Genomic DNA, 18,766 nt, shown 5'->3' with positions numbered 1-18,766 from the left:
GAGAAAAAACAACAAGTAATAATAATAATAAAAAACATTACAAACAATTGAGTTGGTTCACAGGTAATTTGCAATATAATGTACAAATTTAACAAAAAATGTGATTCATCAGAATCAATGCAATTAATTGTTCATTCATTCATTGTCTGTAAGCGCTTATCCAGTTCAGGGTCGCGGTGGGTCCAGAGCCTACCTGGAATCTATGGGCACAAGGAAGTAACACACACTGGAGGAGGCGCCAGTCCTTCACAGGGTGACACACACTCGCAAATTCACTCACACACTCACACCTATGGACACTTTTGAGTCTCCAATCCACCTACCCATGTGTGTTTTTGGACCATGGGAGGAAACCAGAGCACCCGGAGGAAACCCACGCGGACACAGGGAGAACACACCAAACTCCTCACAGACAGTCACCCGGAGCGGGAATCGAACCCACAACCTCAAGGTCTCTGGGGCTATTGTGGCTGCGACACTACCTGCTGCATCCGTGTGGCATATCTTTTTTTACAAAGAATAAATGATTAAGTCTAACTTATCCCACATTTGGCCATATGGTTCACTGCCACTCATTAAATGCAGAATATATTTGGATAAGTTTAATAGCAACACTGAAGCTGTTAATGTAAACAAAAAGGGGTGATGGCTGTTTTTCAAACTTGGAGAGCACAACAAAATATAAATAATGAATTGTCATTTCTGGGCAAAATATATGCATCGCTCAGCTTGTGCAGCTACGGTAGATTAGGCAAAGCGGCCCCTGCTCTCAAAGGGCATGTGACAACAGAATGGCACTCAAAGGTACTGAACTGTGTGTGCTCAACTTGCTCTCTCTCGCTCTTTTGCTTCCTCTTCATCCTCACAACCCCCTTTAAGCACCCATCTTTATCTCTTTCCCTTCATCCCCAACACTGCTATATCGTGTGGCAACACATTACCGCTTCACTTTTTTTTTCGCAAACAGCCATTAAATAATGGAAGGTGCTTGGTCGCCAGGTATCATTAATGAAACATGCCGGCCCTGGTGGCAGCAGGAGTAGACATGAAGCAGCTGTAAATAATTCAGTCTTCAAATATCACAGTGACGATCACGCCAAGGCCGGAGCCGAGTGGCGCCCATGCCACCTGCCGGCGAGAAGCCACGCGCATCTACACTGACGCAGGACAGGCCATTAGTGTGAGGCCAGCAGCCACAGAGCTAAGAGCAGCAGATAAAGCGCAAGATTGGCTGGAGGATAGATCCGGTTTTATCTGGTCAAGAGCTGCAGCTAGGAAATGCCTGCCTCTCTAATGCAGGAGCTTTCAGAAAGGAAGTCATACACTTCAAGTGGCACATCATCTGTGGACAAAATATTTACCAAGCAATACATGTGAAACCGAGTGACTTATCGTGGTGTCTGAAGTGGAGCAAGTCACTCAAACCCCTACCCTCCCTCTGCAGAGAAAGCATTAGGAGGTTCTGGCAGACTGAAGGTGGTAAACAGACTTGAGTGGAGACATTCAGCACTGTTAGTTACTAATGGAGCTCAGTGTCACCATTTACAGTTCATTTACAGCTCAAGTGGGCAGGAGCTACAGAAGCAAAGTCTAATTCTGGCTTATTTCACTGTCTATTGACCAACTGACATGTCATACTTCAAGATAAAGGCAGGTTTTGAGATGGAAATGATATCCGAGAATGTATATTTGAAGCAAAGGCTTTCATGAGAGGATTCACAATGACCATATTCATGCAATATACACTGATCAACCATAACATTATGTCCACTCACTATCCATTCTCTCAGCTCCATTGACTGCAGAACAGTCCTTTGTAGTTCTACAATTACAGACAGTAGATCATCAGTTGCTCTGTATACGTTGTTTGCTGACCATCACAGAGCAAGTGTACTTCCTGCTCTGTGGTGGTCTTATGGGGTTCCTGACAAATAAAGACCAGTGTGAACAGAAGCAAAAAAGTATGTACAGCAACAGCTGGAAAACAGTCTGGATCTGTAGAACTACACAGTGCTTCTGTATGGTCAGTGATCACTGTATCTGTAAATATTGAGGGGGTGAGGCTTTGTGTTTATTTAAATTTGTTGTAAAGAAAACTTTTCACTTATGACAATCTGCAGTCACCAAATACTCACTGCAGTGATACAGGCTGAAAATACTGAACACACAGTATAAATAGAACTGATGCAAACGAAAATATAGTACATATTAAACAGAATGCAATAAAACAAATGCAAATAATTTGATCCATATGAGACAATTTATGGTTAATTAACATTTCCCATTTTAACATGGCTCCTTAAAATCAGCCACAAGATTGTCCTATCAGTCTGACTCTAGTGAAGATGAGCATCATCTAATAGCGCAAGGCGAGAGGTCAACTGAGCTGACAGTGCACTTATGGCTGAGTGTGCCTCAGAGACAGTGGGCAGCATGCACAAGGGCCAGCAGGTCTCTCAGGCTCTTAGCTCATTCACCCTACAGTGCACTTTGACTTTGATAGGACAGAAGCTCAATGGATACAGTCGCCCCACACCCCTCCCTCACCCTGCACAAGGCGCCAGTACAGACGCATCTTCACACAGACAGCATGGCGACATCACCCCTAATGGCCCTTATCTTAATCTGCTTTAAAAGCATCTTGCATTTCTCCAAGATCTTTTCACCTTTGCAAACCAACATTTAATAAGCCGGCCCTCCCCAGATTCTTCCAGTTCGTTTCTGCTGTGGTCGAGCCAGACGATGAGGGGCACTGTGGTTTAATGGGATCTAACTAAGAGGGGGGTCATTGTGTCAGAACTGCTACAAACCACAGCTCGAGGGGCAGCGAGAAGAGGCAGAGTCTAGTCAGAGACGAAAAGGCAGAACCTTAGTACCCCTTGTCAGATGTTACTGTTCTAGAAACAGACTAACACACAAATTCAAACACACACCGGATGTCGCCTCTAACGAGTGATAGAAAGTATGTAGAGTAGGCATCTTGAGACAGCAGATACTCTGTCCTATTCCTCAGATGGGACTTGGAGGCTCCAGCACATCCACAGACTCTCAGGCTCAAACTAATCCCCAGTCTACTCAGCTTTCATATTAAATATTCATTCACACAGAGACGTCATATATACGCCTGAACAACTTTATGAGCAAAGGACAATTTTAAAAGCTAATACAACTCCTAGCCACAAAAGCAAAGAACCAGAGAAATACTAAAATGTGTAAACATCAAGGTAAGTAATGGTATGAGGCATTAAAAAAAAAAAATGTAAAAAATGAAATAATGACTAGACTGGATATAGCAGTCTGCGATGAACTGGCGACTAGTCTACAGCCTCAACAACCATGACCAAGAAGTGGTTACAGAAGATGAATGAACAAATGAATGGGTATCCGGGTGAATGATAAAGCCATGCATTGTTAACGGTTTATAAAAAAAAAAATAAAAAAAAGCTTACATTCACCATATAAAGAAATTATTTTTTATATTTTTATAATTATATTTAGAGCATTACAGCTGATTATTAATTCAAATATAGATAATGAAAATAAATTATTTATCTGTCTTTTCTTCTTATATAAATAGGACTATTGTACTTTGAGCCTTAAATTTTTTACTTAGCTCAATTTTCCATGATGCATTTTAGCTATGAATAATTATCCCCATGGTATAGGTTCAATGGTTTAACATGTGTATTGGGGCGAAAATGGTATCATATCATATCATATCATCATACTACATCATGCTACAACATGTCTCTTCATACAGAGAAAAGTGTCTTCTAACAAAATTGTTGTAATCAAATAAATGTTTATGGGCCTTTATTATGACAATATTATTGCAAGCCGACAGCTGCAATTTGTACCCATACTTAGCACTCAAGTCAGGATTTTACAATTTTGAATCTTGACAATCAAGACAAGGAAGGGACTACAAAGAAAACATGATAGACAATGAATCTATTTAAGAAAAGATGATGAGAACATTATTATACCTCAACAGGCAAGTGTTAATGTTGATGCAGAGCCAGTGGCCTTAGGCATTTTGCTCAGCAAGCAATCCAACATAAATATCATAACAAAAATATCTATTAGAAAAAAGAACCAGAGCCACCCTTAAACGTATGATAAAACATTTCTCTCTTCAAATACAACTTTATGCACAGACCTATCTATATTGTACGCACACTGACAGAGACATTCAAGAAAGTTACTTGTCCCTTTACAACATTCATCTTGACAGGGAGCTTGAATGAGAATCAATTATTCATGTTAAAGGCATAACAAACAATGGGGAACAAAGTATTTATCAATGAGAGCTTAAAAGTGAGCTCGTTAGCTGAAAGGTGATACAGGAAAAATGCCGGCCTGCACTCCAGAGGTTTGTCTGATATCTATTATACAGCAGGAGTCAGCCATTAGTGGTTAAGCAGCAAACAAAGCCACTGCCTGACATTTACCATTGAATTTTAAAAACGAGTGCTTCAGGTGTCATTTTTATGCTCTTCTAAGGACATGTCAGGCACCAACCACTATCTTCTGGAGCTGACATCTGACAGTGTATGGTAATAACATGTGGTCTCTAATGCCTCCCAGTGGTGAGTATGTAGAACTGCAGTGTCGAGAACAACATTCAACCTGCACATTTGTAAAAGCCAATCCCCACAAACCGTCATCAATTTAAAAAAAATATATAAAAAAAACAACAAAACGTCTCAGTTTTAACATTTGAAGCATTGTATTTTCAGTTAAATATAGGATTAAAATGATTTGCACATCATTGCATTCTGGTTGTTTTTTTACATTTGACTATTAATCCCAACATTTCTGAAAATGGGACTGTAGAAAAAGTTCTCTCATGAGTAGAATTGTAGTAGTGTCAGTAACGTAAGAGGACAGTTATTAGAGACGCCAATTCACCTAACCTCCATGTTTTTGGACTATGGGAGGAAACCGGAAACCCCAGAGGAAACCCACGCAGACACAGGGAGAACATGGAAACTCCACCCAGATAGGACTTGAACCCAAGATCCCAGCGCTGAGAGACAAACTAAACACCAATGAATTTCATGCTATTTTTTTTTCTAATGAATACATGAATTTCAATTTAAGAAATTGGCAAAAAAGTCTGCACAATTCTAAAAGGCTATGAACTGTACCTTGTAGGATGGCAGGAAGCAGAGCACACCTCTGCTGACTGACTGGCACACGTTCAGGAGCAGAGCACCAACTTCATCCTGGAAGGCGAAGGTCTCAGCATGCTGAAATGTGGCACACAGTCTTCTGCCCTGAGGACCCATTCCAATCGTGCCAACCCACACCTGCATCATCAAACAGTACAAGTAATTCTCAGTGGTTTAGAATTGACATATTCTGTCAAAACTGGACAAAATAGATGTATATCCTGATCTGTGATTTTGGTGATTATAAACATATAATGAATAACTATTCATTATTTTGGTTTCTGGTTTGGTTTCTAACAATCCATTCATTATGACATTTCAATGCACAGGCCAGAAAACACAGGTTTATTTCTGACAGAAAAATGATATCCAGTGAAACCAAAGCTATAATAAGTAGAGTATAAAGTAAATAAAAACCTACTGTTTGACTTTCGGGCGTAAGTCCAGCAATAGTTAAATTCCTCACATTAAAATTCACATAAATTGTTAAGTTGAAACACAGTAACAAAGTGAACAATTGTAGGATGTCCTCATTTCTCCTAAAGCAGAGAGATTTGATGGAAGGCCTAATGTTTTTTTTACAAATAGCAGTTCACTTAATAATGCTGTGCAGTGTACTAACCTGTGACTTGCTAATAACATGGCTAGCCTCCAACTGGATGGAGAACTGGATGCCCAGCTCAGAGGAGAAGGAGCCCATAGGGGAGAGCGTACCAGATGTGAGCACTATACTCCTTACTGAATCACTGAGGTCAGAAAACGCCTGAAAGTGAGCGCGCACACACCCACACACAGATACATACACAAAGAAATCATATTCTGGTTCTGTTTCTCTTGTCTTGCTGTAGAAGACAATTATTGACAATGAGCTTGATAGCATCCCCTGTCTTTGTAAACATTTTTGGACCTTCCATATACTTGTCTGATAAGGTGTATGGTGTTTGATGTTTTAGCTTCTGATCACATTAACATTTCACATATTTTTATATAAAATATATAAATTGTATATAAGACAAAACGTAAATCTCCCACACATGAGCACATTGTGTATTAAAGTAGGAAACCTGATATATGTTGCATCATTCAAGATCAGTGTATTTGAATAGAAGTTTCCTTATTTAAACCGATTTAAAAATAAAATAATAATAAACCAAGAAACATGAGAAATGTTCTGATTAATGCAAAAAGTTTGAATAAATTTACTAAATGCTTAACAAGTCAAATTATTCAAAAACCCATTTAGTGACACTCACCACAGCTGGGTTAAGGCACCAGAAGCTAAGTGTGTGCACAAGGGTTTTAGTGCGAGTGGTCTGACGCCGCCGATTTGGCCGGGCAAAAAAGCCCTGAGCATCAGGGACGTCCTGTTGAGTGGCCCAGATATAGCTTTGCTGCAGAGCCACACGATAATCATCTGCAAACCTACACAGACATCATTAATTACCAAAAAGATGCAAACAAATTCAAGTAATCTGATTTGGCCAAAGTGGTAAAAAAAATGCAGATAGCATCCACTGTGCAATTGTCAAATAGGCTTATGACTTGGACAAATCTTATCCACAAATGAGCAGATAAGGACCTGCAGTTTTGTCGGAACAGGAATTCCAGCACCATGAAGAGGCTCTTGAGCACAGACTGAGTGTTGGGGCTGATGGTGGGAACCTGCACTGTGTCCTCTCTCCCGTTCACCAGACCGATCCGTTCCTCCTTCTCCAAGACTGCCTCTAGGTGCTTCTGTTCCACAAGCACAAACACACATAGTATATTTTTATACATTCCGAGCGAGGAAAATAAATAAGAACATAAACCTAATGAGCAGACGTAAGTTAAATGAGATACCTGCAAAACTGGGAAAGTGCCAGCTGTGATGCCGAGACCATGAAAAATGCCTAAAACTTCTTTCCCTGTCCACACCTTACAGGCACTTTCATAATCTCTCTCTTGCAATTTACTGGAGCTCTCCTGTATCCAACTACAAATGCACACATATTTAATCACATAGTAGCATGAATTATGGTTTATTAAATATTTTCCTTATTCCTAAAATACATGAATATTGAGGTTAAATTGATGCTGATATCCAGTATTTCTCCTTAAAATATCACAGTACCCCTTCTGCTCTTCTGGATTACTGTAAATACATTATCAAATATCAATAAGACCTTATTATGACAGATACTCTTTGATTTAATATCAGTTTATACCTAATCATTAACACTTTTAAACCAACTTACCTACTGGGTTTTTTATGAGCAACAATGTGATTGGGAGAAACACTTATATCAAAAATGTGAGAGCAAAATCAAAGAGAATGTACTTGAGTAAGCTGCAGCAGAAGGCCAGCAGAGGTTCATGATGGCTACGGCGGATATTATACGTCACAAGGCTCTCAATTTCCTCTCGGCCCTGCAGCAGCTGATTCTGGTTCAAGGTAAAACTGGCACTCTCCCGAGCACAGTCTTCAATGTTATGGGCCTCATCCAATACTACAATCTGCCCTTTTAAATTGATTTCCATCTGTGAAATGTAGAAAACATAGGATTGGTCTCTATTAGCATTATGAAGCTGTATCATGCAGTAGATGGATGGAAACATGGTCTCCCATTGATCTGTCAATTGCAGGAAAAATATTCATGTTCAACCAACTAAATCTTCATTAATTAATGAATGTTCAGCATATTTAAGCTTTTCAGAGTATCCATAATAAAACAATACAAATAAACGTGCCCTCTTCAGACTTCCGTATACTTTTATTCCTCTCAAATCTAATAACCCTAATATACGGTTCAGGCTGGAACAGATACTCACACTCTCCCGTATAAGTGGGTCCAGCAAGTAGTTGTAAGGGCAGAAGACGATGCAAGCTTCCTGCATTAGTTCCCGTGCAGCGTAGTATGCACAGGAGCGCAGTTTACTGCCCAGGCGCACCAGTTCCTCTATGTCCCAGGCTTGGTGCAGTCCATGCACCCACTGAAGACTGCTCTGTTCCCGCATCTTATGCACATTATGGTAAAACCGGCAAGAAAGGCCCTTTAAAATAAATACAACACTCATGTTAAACTTTTTACCTGTGGCTCATTCAGTTTAATACACTTTACTGTGAATCTGGCCTAAATCTAAGTGCAGATAAAGTGGAAAATATGAATTTTCAAAATGTATTCAATCCTCAATCTTAACACAGATCCACATATTCCCTGAAATGTTTTCAGCCAATAAGAACAGAGGTCATTAACATAATTTTTTTAAGGCATACTTATTAAAACTAGTGTGGGGGAAATGAGAAAAGAAAATGATGACTGTTTTGCAAATATATGTCCACACTACTGATACTATTGAACAAGAGAAAATACAGGATATAAATTAAATGTTTGTGCAAGTATTTTAACAGCAAGTGACTATTCAGCTTTCCCACCAGACAGTGGGAGTTTATCATTACAATTACCAATTAGCCACTGTTTAGGCTGTTAGGCAATCCATCATTGGCTTCCCCTGTAACAATTACAGCACTATCACCACTCTGCAACACATAACCTTTTCATAAATGGAGCAGGTGTCTTTCTGCTGGCCACAAAAAGGGGCATCTGTTCATTGTGCTGGGGCTCACTGGAGCCTGCAGTGGGCTGATGAGAGGCTGATGGCAGTTTCCACTATACTATACTCAGAGGGGGATTAGCCGCCATCGAGAGCATGAGATTAACACAGCACAGGTTCTTTTATCTCTCCTCTCCTCTGTCTCTTATGAAGGTGATGATGTCTGTGCTAAGAGACGTGTGACCCCATGATGAGCAACTCAAAAGATGAGGGGAATAAAGGGGTGGGATTGTGAGAGCGGGCAGAAGACGGTATAGAAGACGCAGCCTCAGGGATCAGGGATCTTCCATTCAAGCAGAGAAGCCACCCAGACTATTGCTCTTTCATGCACAGGGGCAGGCCACGGTCGAAAGGTGAACACACCTCAAGTGAGGGTGTAATAGTTGCTCATTACAAAAGCTGCCTGGTGGCTGGAGGCACATTAAGTTTCTACACTTAAAACAAAGCATCCCTGAAGTATTTGACGGAGCCACATAAAAAGCTCTGTATGACTGATTGGGGGGCATCACCCACAATTGCTCCCCACAGCTCTAGTGACAAGGACTTCACTCGTAGATACTTAAAGGCTGGGTTTATGTTACAGTGGCAGTAATCTGAAGGCAACTCATCATCTTCCCTTTTCACCACTGTCCAAGTGAAAGGGAAAGAGGCTTCACCGAATTAGTGCTACACTCGCTATCCAGCCTCAAGGCCATAACCAGTGAGCAAGGTGTTTCTTTCCACCGCAGACCTGAGGTCAAGCTCAGTTCAAAATATCAAGTTTGAGGGTTCTATGGTAAAATAATTCATGAAAGGTTGCCAGCATTTTAGAGTAGGGCTACAAGAATTTATATTTTGATATCAGAGTAATGCTTTCTTTATAGCTTATATCATCAAAACTGTTGTATTAGGCTTAAAAACATGGTAGACTGTCTGTAGACAAATAGAAACCACCAAATATGGTATGTAGAGTACAACTACAATATATTTGTCAGCATTTAAGTCTCAAGCCTGATAATACTAGAAATGCTGGTCTTTTTGGTCAAAATAACAGGACATTTCAGAAAAAGTCAGAAACAAAATAGCAGTATAAAATTTTTCTTATCAAATTTATTACTTTACATTATTTACATTTATTACTATTTAATTTTCTTGTGCCAATCTGTCTGACCAAGAGGTGTAATATACCCACTTCTAAAACCTAAACTGATGTAATGGATAATAAAATATTTGGAATAAATTCACCAATGACAATGTAAGATTTCATGTTTCAGACTCAATAGGAGCCAGTGAACCCAATGAACTGCCACGGAACCTTATCATCTCTTTGAGGGGCTTGTGCAAAACACTAAAATAAAGACACTGTGTTAAAAAGATGTTGTGATGTAAGACACTGTGAACCGGGCACTGGGCAACTCACGTTCTTGGCCTCTAGCAGCTCCTTACAGCGCTCGTTGCGGTTGGCGTGAGGCATCACCTCAGGGTGGACACAGGTATGGTCTCGGCTGGACAGGATGGTCATGGGAACAGTAGAGTAAAGCGTCCGTTTAAGTTCTCGAGCAATCTGAGTGATCTGTTTATGGGTGCGTGTACCAAAAAAGATCTTAGGGACAGTTTTCTTTCCATCGCTGCCCTTGTCTTTGACCTTTTCACCTGCCTTCTGTCCTTCTCTCTGGCTGGCACAAGGACAAAGAGAGCAAGACACAGGGGACTGTGGGAAGATAACGGAAACAAACTTTAGCACAAGCATTCCAAGAATAAACATCTGGAACAATGCAATATGTCACATCAGCTCATTGGATGAATGGGATGAATGGACTTTTTACATAGTAGACATAGAGATAAACAACATATAAATAACAGGGACATGCTATAAGTCAGGATCAGATGACTCCAACTGAGACTGTAAGTTTAGACACTGCCATTGTTCATGGTATTTCCCCTGATCGGGTCTCTTTAATTGTGGCTTCACACACAAGAACCTACCAGCCTTTGGTGGTGAAACTGATCCTCAGTGGTGTGTATGAACTCTAAGTGTCCCACTTATTCATCCTTTCACTAGCATGGCACATATTTCATGCAAACAATAGCTGGAGGTCACTGTTACAAACATTACTTTTACAGTACTGGTCAAAAGTTAGACAAAAATAGACACTGTGTGTATTTTGCTAGCAAAACAAGATGTAAGATAATGCACATTAGCACAGTACAATGTAATAATAATCAATAATATTTTGAAAGAACAGGTTATTAAAACAATAATGGTTTATTGGTAATGGTTATCAATTCAGTTCAGTAATTACATGAATTGTAGTGTGGCTTTCCATGTTTGTATGGTAGCACTTTAATCTGATAAAGGTTAATCAAATAATCTCATTTTTAGGTCACAAATTGTTACAGTTTCACTGATTTCAATTTACTTGTTTGCTTAGTCAAGCCTTCATTTCAGCTCCTGAAGTCCTAATCAATGAGAAAGACATGTTAGCTGTATCTGTCTAGAATATACCAAAAAGTAAAAAAATCCATACTAAAGAATTTCTCTTGTATGAAAATTTTATCCTTGTTTCCAACCTAAATGTTCATATCCAAACAAATGGTGATATCAAAACGAAAAAACCTTAAGCCTTATCAGAGGTTTCAGTAGCTGCCCACATCAGATTTAACACCACAAAGCCAAGAATGGACCAGCTCCTTGCTACATCAGCAATGCTGAAAACCTTGATCGGCGCCTTGAGCCTCAAGTACAGTTAGACTTGAACCATCATTCTTCCAGTCATGTGGGGAAACAAGATCCAGACTCTTCTCTGTCCTGGCTCCCACTGGCTGTAGAAATTAAAGAGTTCCTCACTGTCTTCAAATACAGAGTGAAGACTCATCTCTTCCTGCATTATTTAGATGACCACTAATCCTGCAATTACAAAGACATCTTGAACTTTCTTCTTTCCTTTATTAGTTTTTCCCAGGCATTTAAATAATGATATTATCTTAAAATGTATTGAATTGTTTGTTTCCCAGACAATTCAGCAATGACTGTGGCTTTGTTTGCCCTTATGTTAATGTTGTATTACTTTTTAGGGTTTTGCTTGATTCCTATATAGTATTGTGTCCTAATACAATAGTGTTTGTACTATTGGTTAAAAACCCATTACAGCACAAGGTTCAACATAACAAATATATGGCTTCTGTGATCTTGTGCACCAGATTATCTTATAAGTTGGATGTTTACTCCTGGCACATTTGTTAATGTTCTAACCTTTTTTGAAAAGTGATAGTACATTTGATCTTTAGTCCTTAGCGAGACTGTGTGTGTGTTGGAGGGTGTTTATAGAATGCAAAAAAACATGAGCCTTCACATTTTACATTTGTTTCTTTTCCTAAGCACATGAGTAAGTTTATCCCTTATAAACGCCAAGCCATGGCGTGTGTTACACCTCAATACCAGGATTCAAGCTCACTCTCTTAGCCTTCGCTCCACTGAAGGGGTCAATCTTTGGTCTTTTTTGTTACATGCTTCTCCTCAAACCTTGTTGCCATTAAATATTACAATACGCAATAGGACAAAGGCGAACGTGAGCTGTCCCTCAACGGGATTAATCCTAGGTCTGATGTGCCAAGTAAACAAAGGCCTGGATGCAGCTAAGGTTACGGCAACACTGGAAGAGTTTCACGCCAGAGCTCCAGTTGTCTCGGTCCAGGGGGATCACCTTACCTGCTGCTGCCACATTCAATAGCACAGTCCAAGTATCCTGCCTCCTATGCCGAATAATTACTTATTCATTGGACAGAGGAGAGAGAGAGGGCCTGCTTGTGAATGGGAGGCCTTGTCAGCAGCACTGCAGGAAACAGCTGACACAAGGGTATCCATTACATGCAGCCTGCCACAGTTTCGGCCCCTTCTCGCCGCCGTGTAGCAAAGAGACACCCCAGGTATGCCGATAACAGCCTGCATTGGCTGGACCTGCTGCCACAGACACATTCAGGCTGTGGGCCGCATTCTTTCACTGTGAGGTCCTGATATCATCTGGGAGCGATTCCTCTGCTTGATCCAGCCCACAGAACCCAACACTGCCCAGCCTTGTGCAGGAGTGTTAGGCTTAGCATGCCACCTCAGCTGAGGGCACTCTGAAGCAGACACACTGGACTGAGCACTTCTTTTCAGTAAAAAACAGAGTATTTGTAAATGTGCTCTGTTTGGTGCAGACTTTGCAGGTATCCCTCAGCACAAAAAAAAGCTGAGCATATTGATATGATATATTATGATAAAAAATATATAAAGCAACTATAAACACATTCACACGAAATCATGTGTGATGTCATGATTTCAGCTCTGTATCTATTCCTAAGGGGAAGACCAGTATTGGCATTTTATCAGAAGTATGACAACTATTGCAGCTTCGCCTAAGATTCAACCCAGGCATGTGCCTTCTGATTATTTTGATATTTCAATTTATATTCAGTTAATGAACAGATTCCCATTAACGGTGTAGAAGAAAAAACTTCACAACTGCAAACATTCTTTATTTTCCAGTGCAAATATATTAAAGAAATAATAGAGTAAATAGATTTGTGCTCTCTTTTTCCATTCTTGTAATTATTTGCCATCTTTGAAACCAAAGCATAGCCAAGCAGAGTCATATTCTTACACTTGTCTGTGACCATGTTAGTTTCTTCATTTTAAAACTTCTGCATGGCAATTCCAATTCTTCCAAATTTGCTCTGCACATTTTCCAGTTCGAATTCTATGCAAATTAAAGTGACTCATGAGCAATGCGTGAGATTTTCTGTCATGAAAAATGGCTGTAGACTTTTTTTTTTTTTTTTGGCAAAACAAGAGATATTTCTGTTTCACTGGTGAGCTGTTAAGAGCTCTGTGTTTGAGATGCTGGGCTAGATTGTCTTGACTCTACAATGGCTCTGTGGTGAAATATGCAGCCCTGAGTGTGAGTGTGAACAAAAGGGGCTACATTTCAACAGGTGAGCTCTGAGAGCCTGACATTCGAGAGACTGAAATCTCACACTATCTGCTTGGCACTTCCCCCAACCCTTTTCCACTCATCTCATTCAGCAATGAAGAGAGAGCTCAACTGAGAGAGAAAGGGAGTGAGAGAAACAGTCTTCTCCGAGTCTTCATAAGAAGCCTTCATGGGTCTTCACTCCCCCATGATGGCTGCCCCCTGAGCCCTTGGCACTCCCCCTACCCTGCCAATTTCCAGCACCACAAAGCACCTGTTTATCCCTGGAGCACAGTAACCAGCGGGTGAACCCCATTCAATATTTATCCCAGGCTTTCACAGATCACTGCCAAGCAAGGCAAACCTCTTAATTAAACTGGAGCTCGCTTCAAAGGGCCCATTGAAGATGTCAGTCAGCGCTGGCAGGGGCTACACGCGGTGTCGGGTGAGAAATTGAAACCCAAAGCAAAGCCTAAACCTCCCACAGTCCCACTATTAAAAAAAACCGCACACCTTTAACCTGCCCATCAGGTCTGGGCCTCTCCTTGTTTTAACAGTCCACCAATCTCCAAGAACATATACCACAAAGTCACTTCCATCCCCACCGCCTTCACTGTGAGAAATGCTCTTCTGCATGACAGGCAGACAAACCAACACAGATTCATTTACCTAAGGTAATTTCTCAACTTCAGCAGATGTTCTAAGAAGCTTTCTTCAGAGAATGAAGACACTCAACAGTGTGAACCAAATTATGTAGCCATAAAGTCTTATTTAATAAAATATTCGAAAGAACCATCACATTCCATTCACCACAGTAAAACACAGTAATAAGGCAAAGATGGTAATCCAATGTCCTACTATTATGCATCATTTGTCGTAGCATTTCAATTACTGAACATATCTGTAACTGGTGTGAAATCTGAGCCTTAGGAGCTACACTGAAATCAGTTACTGAGTCAGGCCTCAGAAAACACACTGAAATTGTGTATAAGAATGAGGCTGAACAAATTTTGCGACAACGTGTATACTAAAGAAAAAAACATTAATTATTAATTTACAAACCAAGAGCTTTTTCAGAATACCAAAGTTTGCAAAAGCTTTGAAAATTGATGTATTTTATATACAACATAAAAACTGATTAGGAAAGATCTTGGAAGTTTTTCCTCTCGCTCTGGCATAGAGGGATAGGTGCCAACATGATCTCCTCAGATTGTGAAAAGATTCTCTGATCTCTGAACAGTGCCAGGCCCTGGCTCAATTCATTTTGGCCAACATTTCACTGCAGCAACAGTAGCAAAACTGTCCGCATATTATTTTGAGTTTTTTTTTGGTGTTTGTGTGTGTACAGGATTGCATTTTTGCACCTGCAATGAAGAAACTGTGAAGGTGCAACTTTTACAAACAATATATATATATATATACACACACTCACACACAAATCCTAAAGCATTTTTCTTTGTGACTTCAAATATACTTATACATGTGTGACCATATTCCAGAACTAGAAATTCCACTGCCACAAGTGCTCACAGGGGGTTTTGCTACTATAATATCTTCATATACCTGTAACAAGACCTTTCCATCAAAAAAGAACCTCTGCCGCCACCCAGTGGTCAACTGTAAACCCACCAGAACAATCAGGTTACAGCTCTAAATTTAAAGGAAAAATCTAGTGGCTTACATCAACGACTTGTTAGTACAAGACCACGTTTATACAAGACAAAGTTAAAGTAGAGTTCAAATGACTTTCTACTTTCTCACAAATGTAAATGGTTAAAAAAAGACCATGTGCTGACTGTACAATTATTAAGATTCTTTGATATGAAAAGGGGGTTATTTATACGTTAATTACTAGTGAAATTCAAAGTCTTCAAAGGTTTATTTACGTGTTGCTACAAGTTGTTGACAGGTGTAATTGATGATACGACAAAGACTAAGGGAAAAAAAATAGATCCGGACCACATGGGTAAAATTTATATCACTATATATTTCTACATTTTCGTTGATATGATATAATTCTGATATCAATATAAACAACATAAAAGCCATATAAAGCTGCCCAGAACAAACAAGAAACATGACATCACCATTAAACCTAAACCTCTTGCCTTGGTCAATATTAATATTTTTAAACTGTAAAGTTGAGGGCAGTGAAGTGGGCAGCGTTGCCAAATAGTGTTCACCTGATTCACCTGAAACATTATCTTTATTTTATGCAAATGTTCTATTGCTTAGGATTTAATTGTTATAGGAAATATGAAAAACATATACTGCATGTTTAGACCTGTACAAGTGCCACATTTAGAACACGTGCTGACTATGAGGATGAGTTTATAAAAATCTAAATATTCTAATCCTGACACACTAATAAATAAAGCTACATTAATATTCAGTTATTTTGCCAACTGGTCAGACATTCTGACAGAGGTAACCTAAACATTTAGTCTGCATAATTAAGTGTGAATTCATGTACTCACACAGCACTCATCATGTGGCACGCTGCCTTCAGCCTTGGCTTGCCTGCTGAACTTCATAGTCCAGCTCTGAGCTCCAGCCACAGGCCTCTCCAGCTCTTCATCATCATCATCATCATCGTCAATGTAAACCACACCTTTTTCCCCACACCTTCGCTTCCTGTTCTGTACCGCATCAAATCAAAGTGTCATGTGCAAGTACATGAATCAGCTTAAATTGACATGAATAGATAAGGTCTCAAACAGCTCATTAAGGGCTAATGAACTGCAAATGTACCTTCTCTTCTAAAGCAGACGCTCGCATTCGCTTCTTATCAATCTTGAAATCTTCATCATCGTGTTCATGCTGTTCTTTCTCTGCATTAAGGGAGGCCTGATGCTTTTCAGAAAGTCTGGACGACAAAGTGGGTCTCTTTGGCGTATTGTCCTCTTCTGTTAAACAAAGGGAAAGATGACACTATTAGAATCAGGCTTTCGATCATTTTTACAGAAGTAATTGTATTGTTATACAGTAGCACACAAGGCAATTGTGTTTTATTTGCATGGCTAAAAACTTGTGATTCTATTCTTGAATTCTAACATGCATACACATGGTCACACAGACATCCAAAACAGTAAAACATTTACAAAGACAGTTAAAAAGGATATATACAGGGACACACGAAAATTACAGGGCAAAAACAAAAGCCTAAAACATGGGATTGAGATCAAAGAGTTAATCAAATTTGAATGCTAATGAAAGCTATAAACTGGGATCACTCTCCTGTGTCAGTTTGAACAGATGTATTCAAACAGTTTGAGTGTCATCAATGAAAATGGAAAAAATGATATTTAGCCAATTAGACAAGTAAGTTGTAATCATTGTACATGCCTCTGTATCAAGAAAGGGACAACATCCAATGATTTGTCCATTACAAGTTTGATATACCTAGTCAAAACACAAGGTCCTATATAGAGCAGAATGCAATGTTGTCTCATTCATTCAGTCATTATCTGTAAGCCCTTATCCAGTTCAGGGTCGCGGTGGGTCCAGAGCCTACCTGGAATCATTGGGCGCAAAGTGGGAATACACCCTGGAGGGGGCGCCAGTCCTTCAAAGGGGAATGTTATCTCATATGTAATTAAAAACAGAGCACTAACAATTTGAGGGCACTAACCTCTTGAAGATGTGACGGCTTGTGAAGTACTATCTTCACTTCTTAGATGAACTACAGGTTGTTTGGATCCTGTGCTATTGGAGGACGTTTGCAGCACAGAAACTCGGTTGTGGCAGCAACACTGACAAGGGGTAGTGACTTCTGGCTTTTTGACTTCACATGAAGAGCTTCCTAGATCCTGGTCAAGTTTACCTTGAAGAAAAAGAGAAAAAAAATCTCTTTCCATCTCTGTTTTTAAGCTTGCAATGAAGTACTATAACAGACATTAAGACCTTTATATGAATACTCATGGATTACAGTGTAACGTACCATACTGTGCCTGTTGCCATGCCAAGGCTGAGCACAGCAGGGCAAGACTCTTCCCGCTGCCTGTAGGGCTTTCCAATAAACAGTGCTGCCCATGATTGAGACCTCGAACAATCTAAAACACAGTCACCTCAAGGTTTTCAGAATACAGACACCTTTCACTGAATCAGAATTTTAGGCTTAATTCAAAAACAGTTGTTCAGCCAACGCATATTTGTGTCTTCAGATTTCCACTTTAGTTGTGAACTAAAGTTGTGAAACTAGAGGGATAAAAATAGGCCAACATTTAATAGTTATTTTGTTACTGTGGTAAACAATACACATTTCAGAGTATATTGTGGATGTTTTGGATATTGTGTGTACTTAAACAAAACACAGAACAGCTACAAGTGTCTTTTGAAAGAGAATAAAGTTATATTATTAATTCATCTAGTCCAATTCAATTAGATACAATGCGGTACAGCGTGAGACACCCTGAACAACCACTGTTTTGATGGCTTTGTTGATGTTTTGATGCTGATGAAGCCAGTTCAATAAGTTCCATATCATCTGAGGATTATAAATAATCTGTTCTTAGCACCATGTCATTTTCAGAACTTACTGAATTCATCATGGCAAGCTGAGAAGGATATGCTTTGCAAGGGAAGTGAATTTTGACTCCTCCTATGGTGTACTCCACTGCATTCCCAGCCATGTTTACTCTGTGTCTACAGCAAAACACACATAAGACAGAAATATAGTCTCTATAAAAATTACAAGCATGACACTACAGTTCTGGGCAAAAGAGCAGACATCCTCTGTCTAATTACACGTTTCCAGGATAACATTTTATCCTGACAAAATAAATTATATATTTTGACATACAATTACCGTAAAGTATTGGGGCAAATAAAACAAAGTATGGCCTACGAAAACGACATAACACATTTAGATATTGTATATAGAAAATACACAGATATTGTACACGTTTGTTTCATGTAGAGGATGAGTTACACATGAAATTGTGGGTTATTATTTTCTACTGCTCATGTCGTTCAAAACAGTTTACAACACTATTAGCACTATCTGAAACAAAGGCGCATTTTAGTAAGCAACACACTATTGTTCAATACTATTTTTAAAGAAACACTGAG

At 39.6% G+C, this 18,766-nt stretch overlaps 1 protein-coding gene across 6 annotated transcripts in view; it reads right to left on the bottom strand.

Annotated features, from left to right (window-relative positions):
- brip1 (BRCA1 interacting helicase 1) overlaps positions 1–18,766 on the bottom strand; it is a 60,127-nt gene that overhangs the window by 41,102 nt on the left and 259 nt on the right. For all 6 annotated transcript variants that reach the window (XR_010804034.1, XR_010804036.1, XM_066678475.1 and 3 more), the window contains exons 2-14: positions 18,235–18,340; positions 17,637–17,748; positions 17,328–17,519; positions 16,448–16,602; positions 16,174–16,335; positions 10,165–10,455; positions 7,983–8,204; positions 7,492–7,691; positions 7,014–7,146; positions 6,754–6,908; positions 6,428–6,596; positions 5,797–5,937; positions 5,151–5,312 (exon numbers count right to left, since the gene is read on the bottom strand). Coding sequence is in view for 4 of the 6 variants with exons in the window: in XM_066678475.1 (XP_066534572.1) it covers positions 5,151–5,312; positions 5,797–5,937; positions 6,428–6,596; positions 6,754–6,908; positions 7,014–7,146; positions 7,492–7,691; positions 7,983–8,204; positions 10,165–10,455; positions 16,174–16,335; positions 16,448–16,602; positions 17,328–17,519; positions 17,637–17,748; positions 18,235–18,327 (2,187 nt within the window). In the remaining 2 variants the exon portion in view is untranslated. The remainder of the gene's footprint in view (positions 1–5,150; positions 5,313–5,796; positions 5,938–6,427; positions 6,597–6,753; positions 6,909–7,013; positions 7,147–7,491; positions 7,692–7,982; positions 8,205–10,164; positions 10,456–16,173; positions 16,336–16,447; positions 16,603–17,327; positions 17,520–17,636; positions 17,749–18,234; positions 18,341–18,766) is intronic.

Source organism: Hoplias malabaricus, chromosome 1 (genome assembly GCF_029633855.1).
Source record: "Hoplias malabaricus isolate fHopMal1 chromosome 1, fHopMal1.hap1, whole genome shotgun sequence".
NCBI lineage: Eukaryota > Metazoa > Chordata > Actinopteri > Characiformes > Erythrinidae > Hoplias > Hoplias malabaricus.
This window is presented reverse-complemented; position numbering and strand designations above follow the sequence as displayed.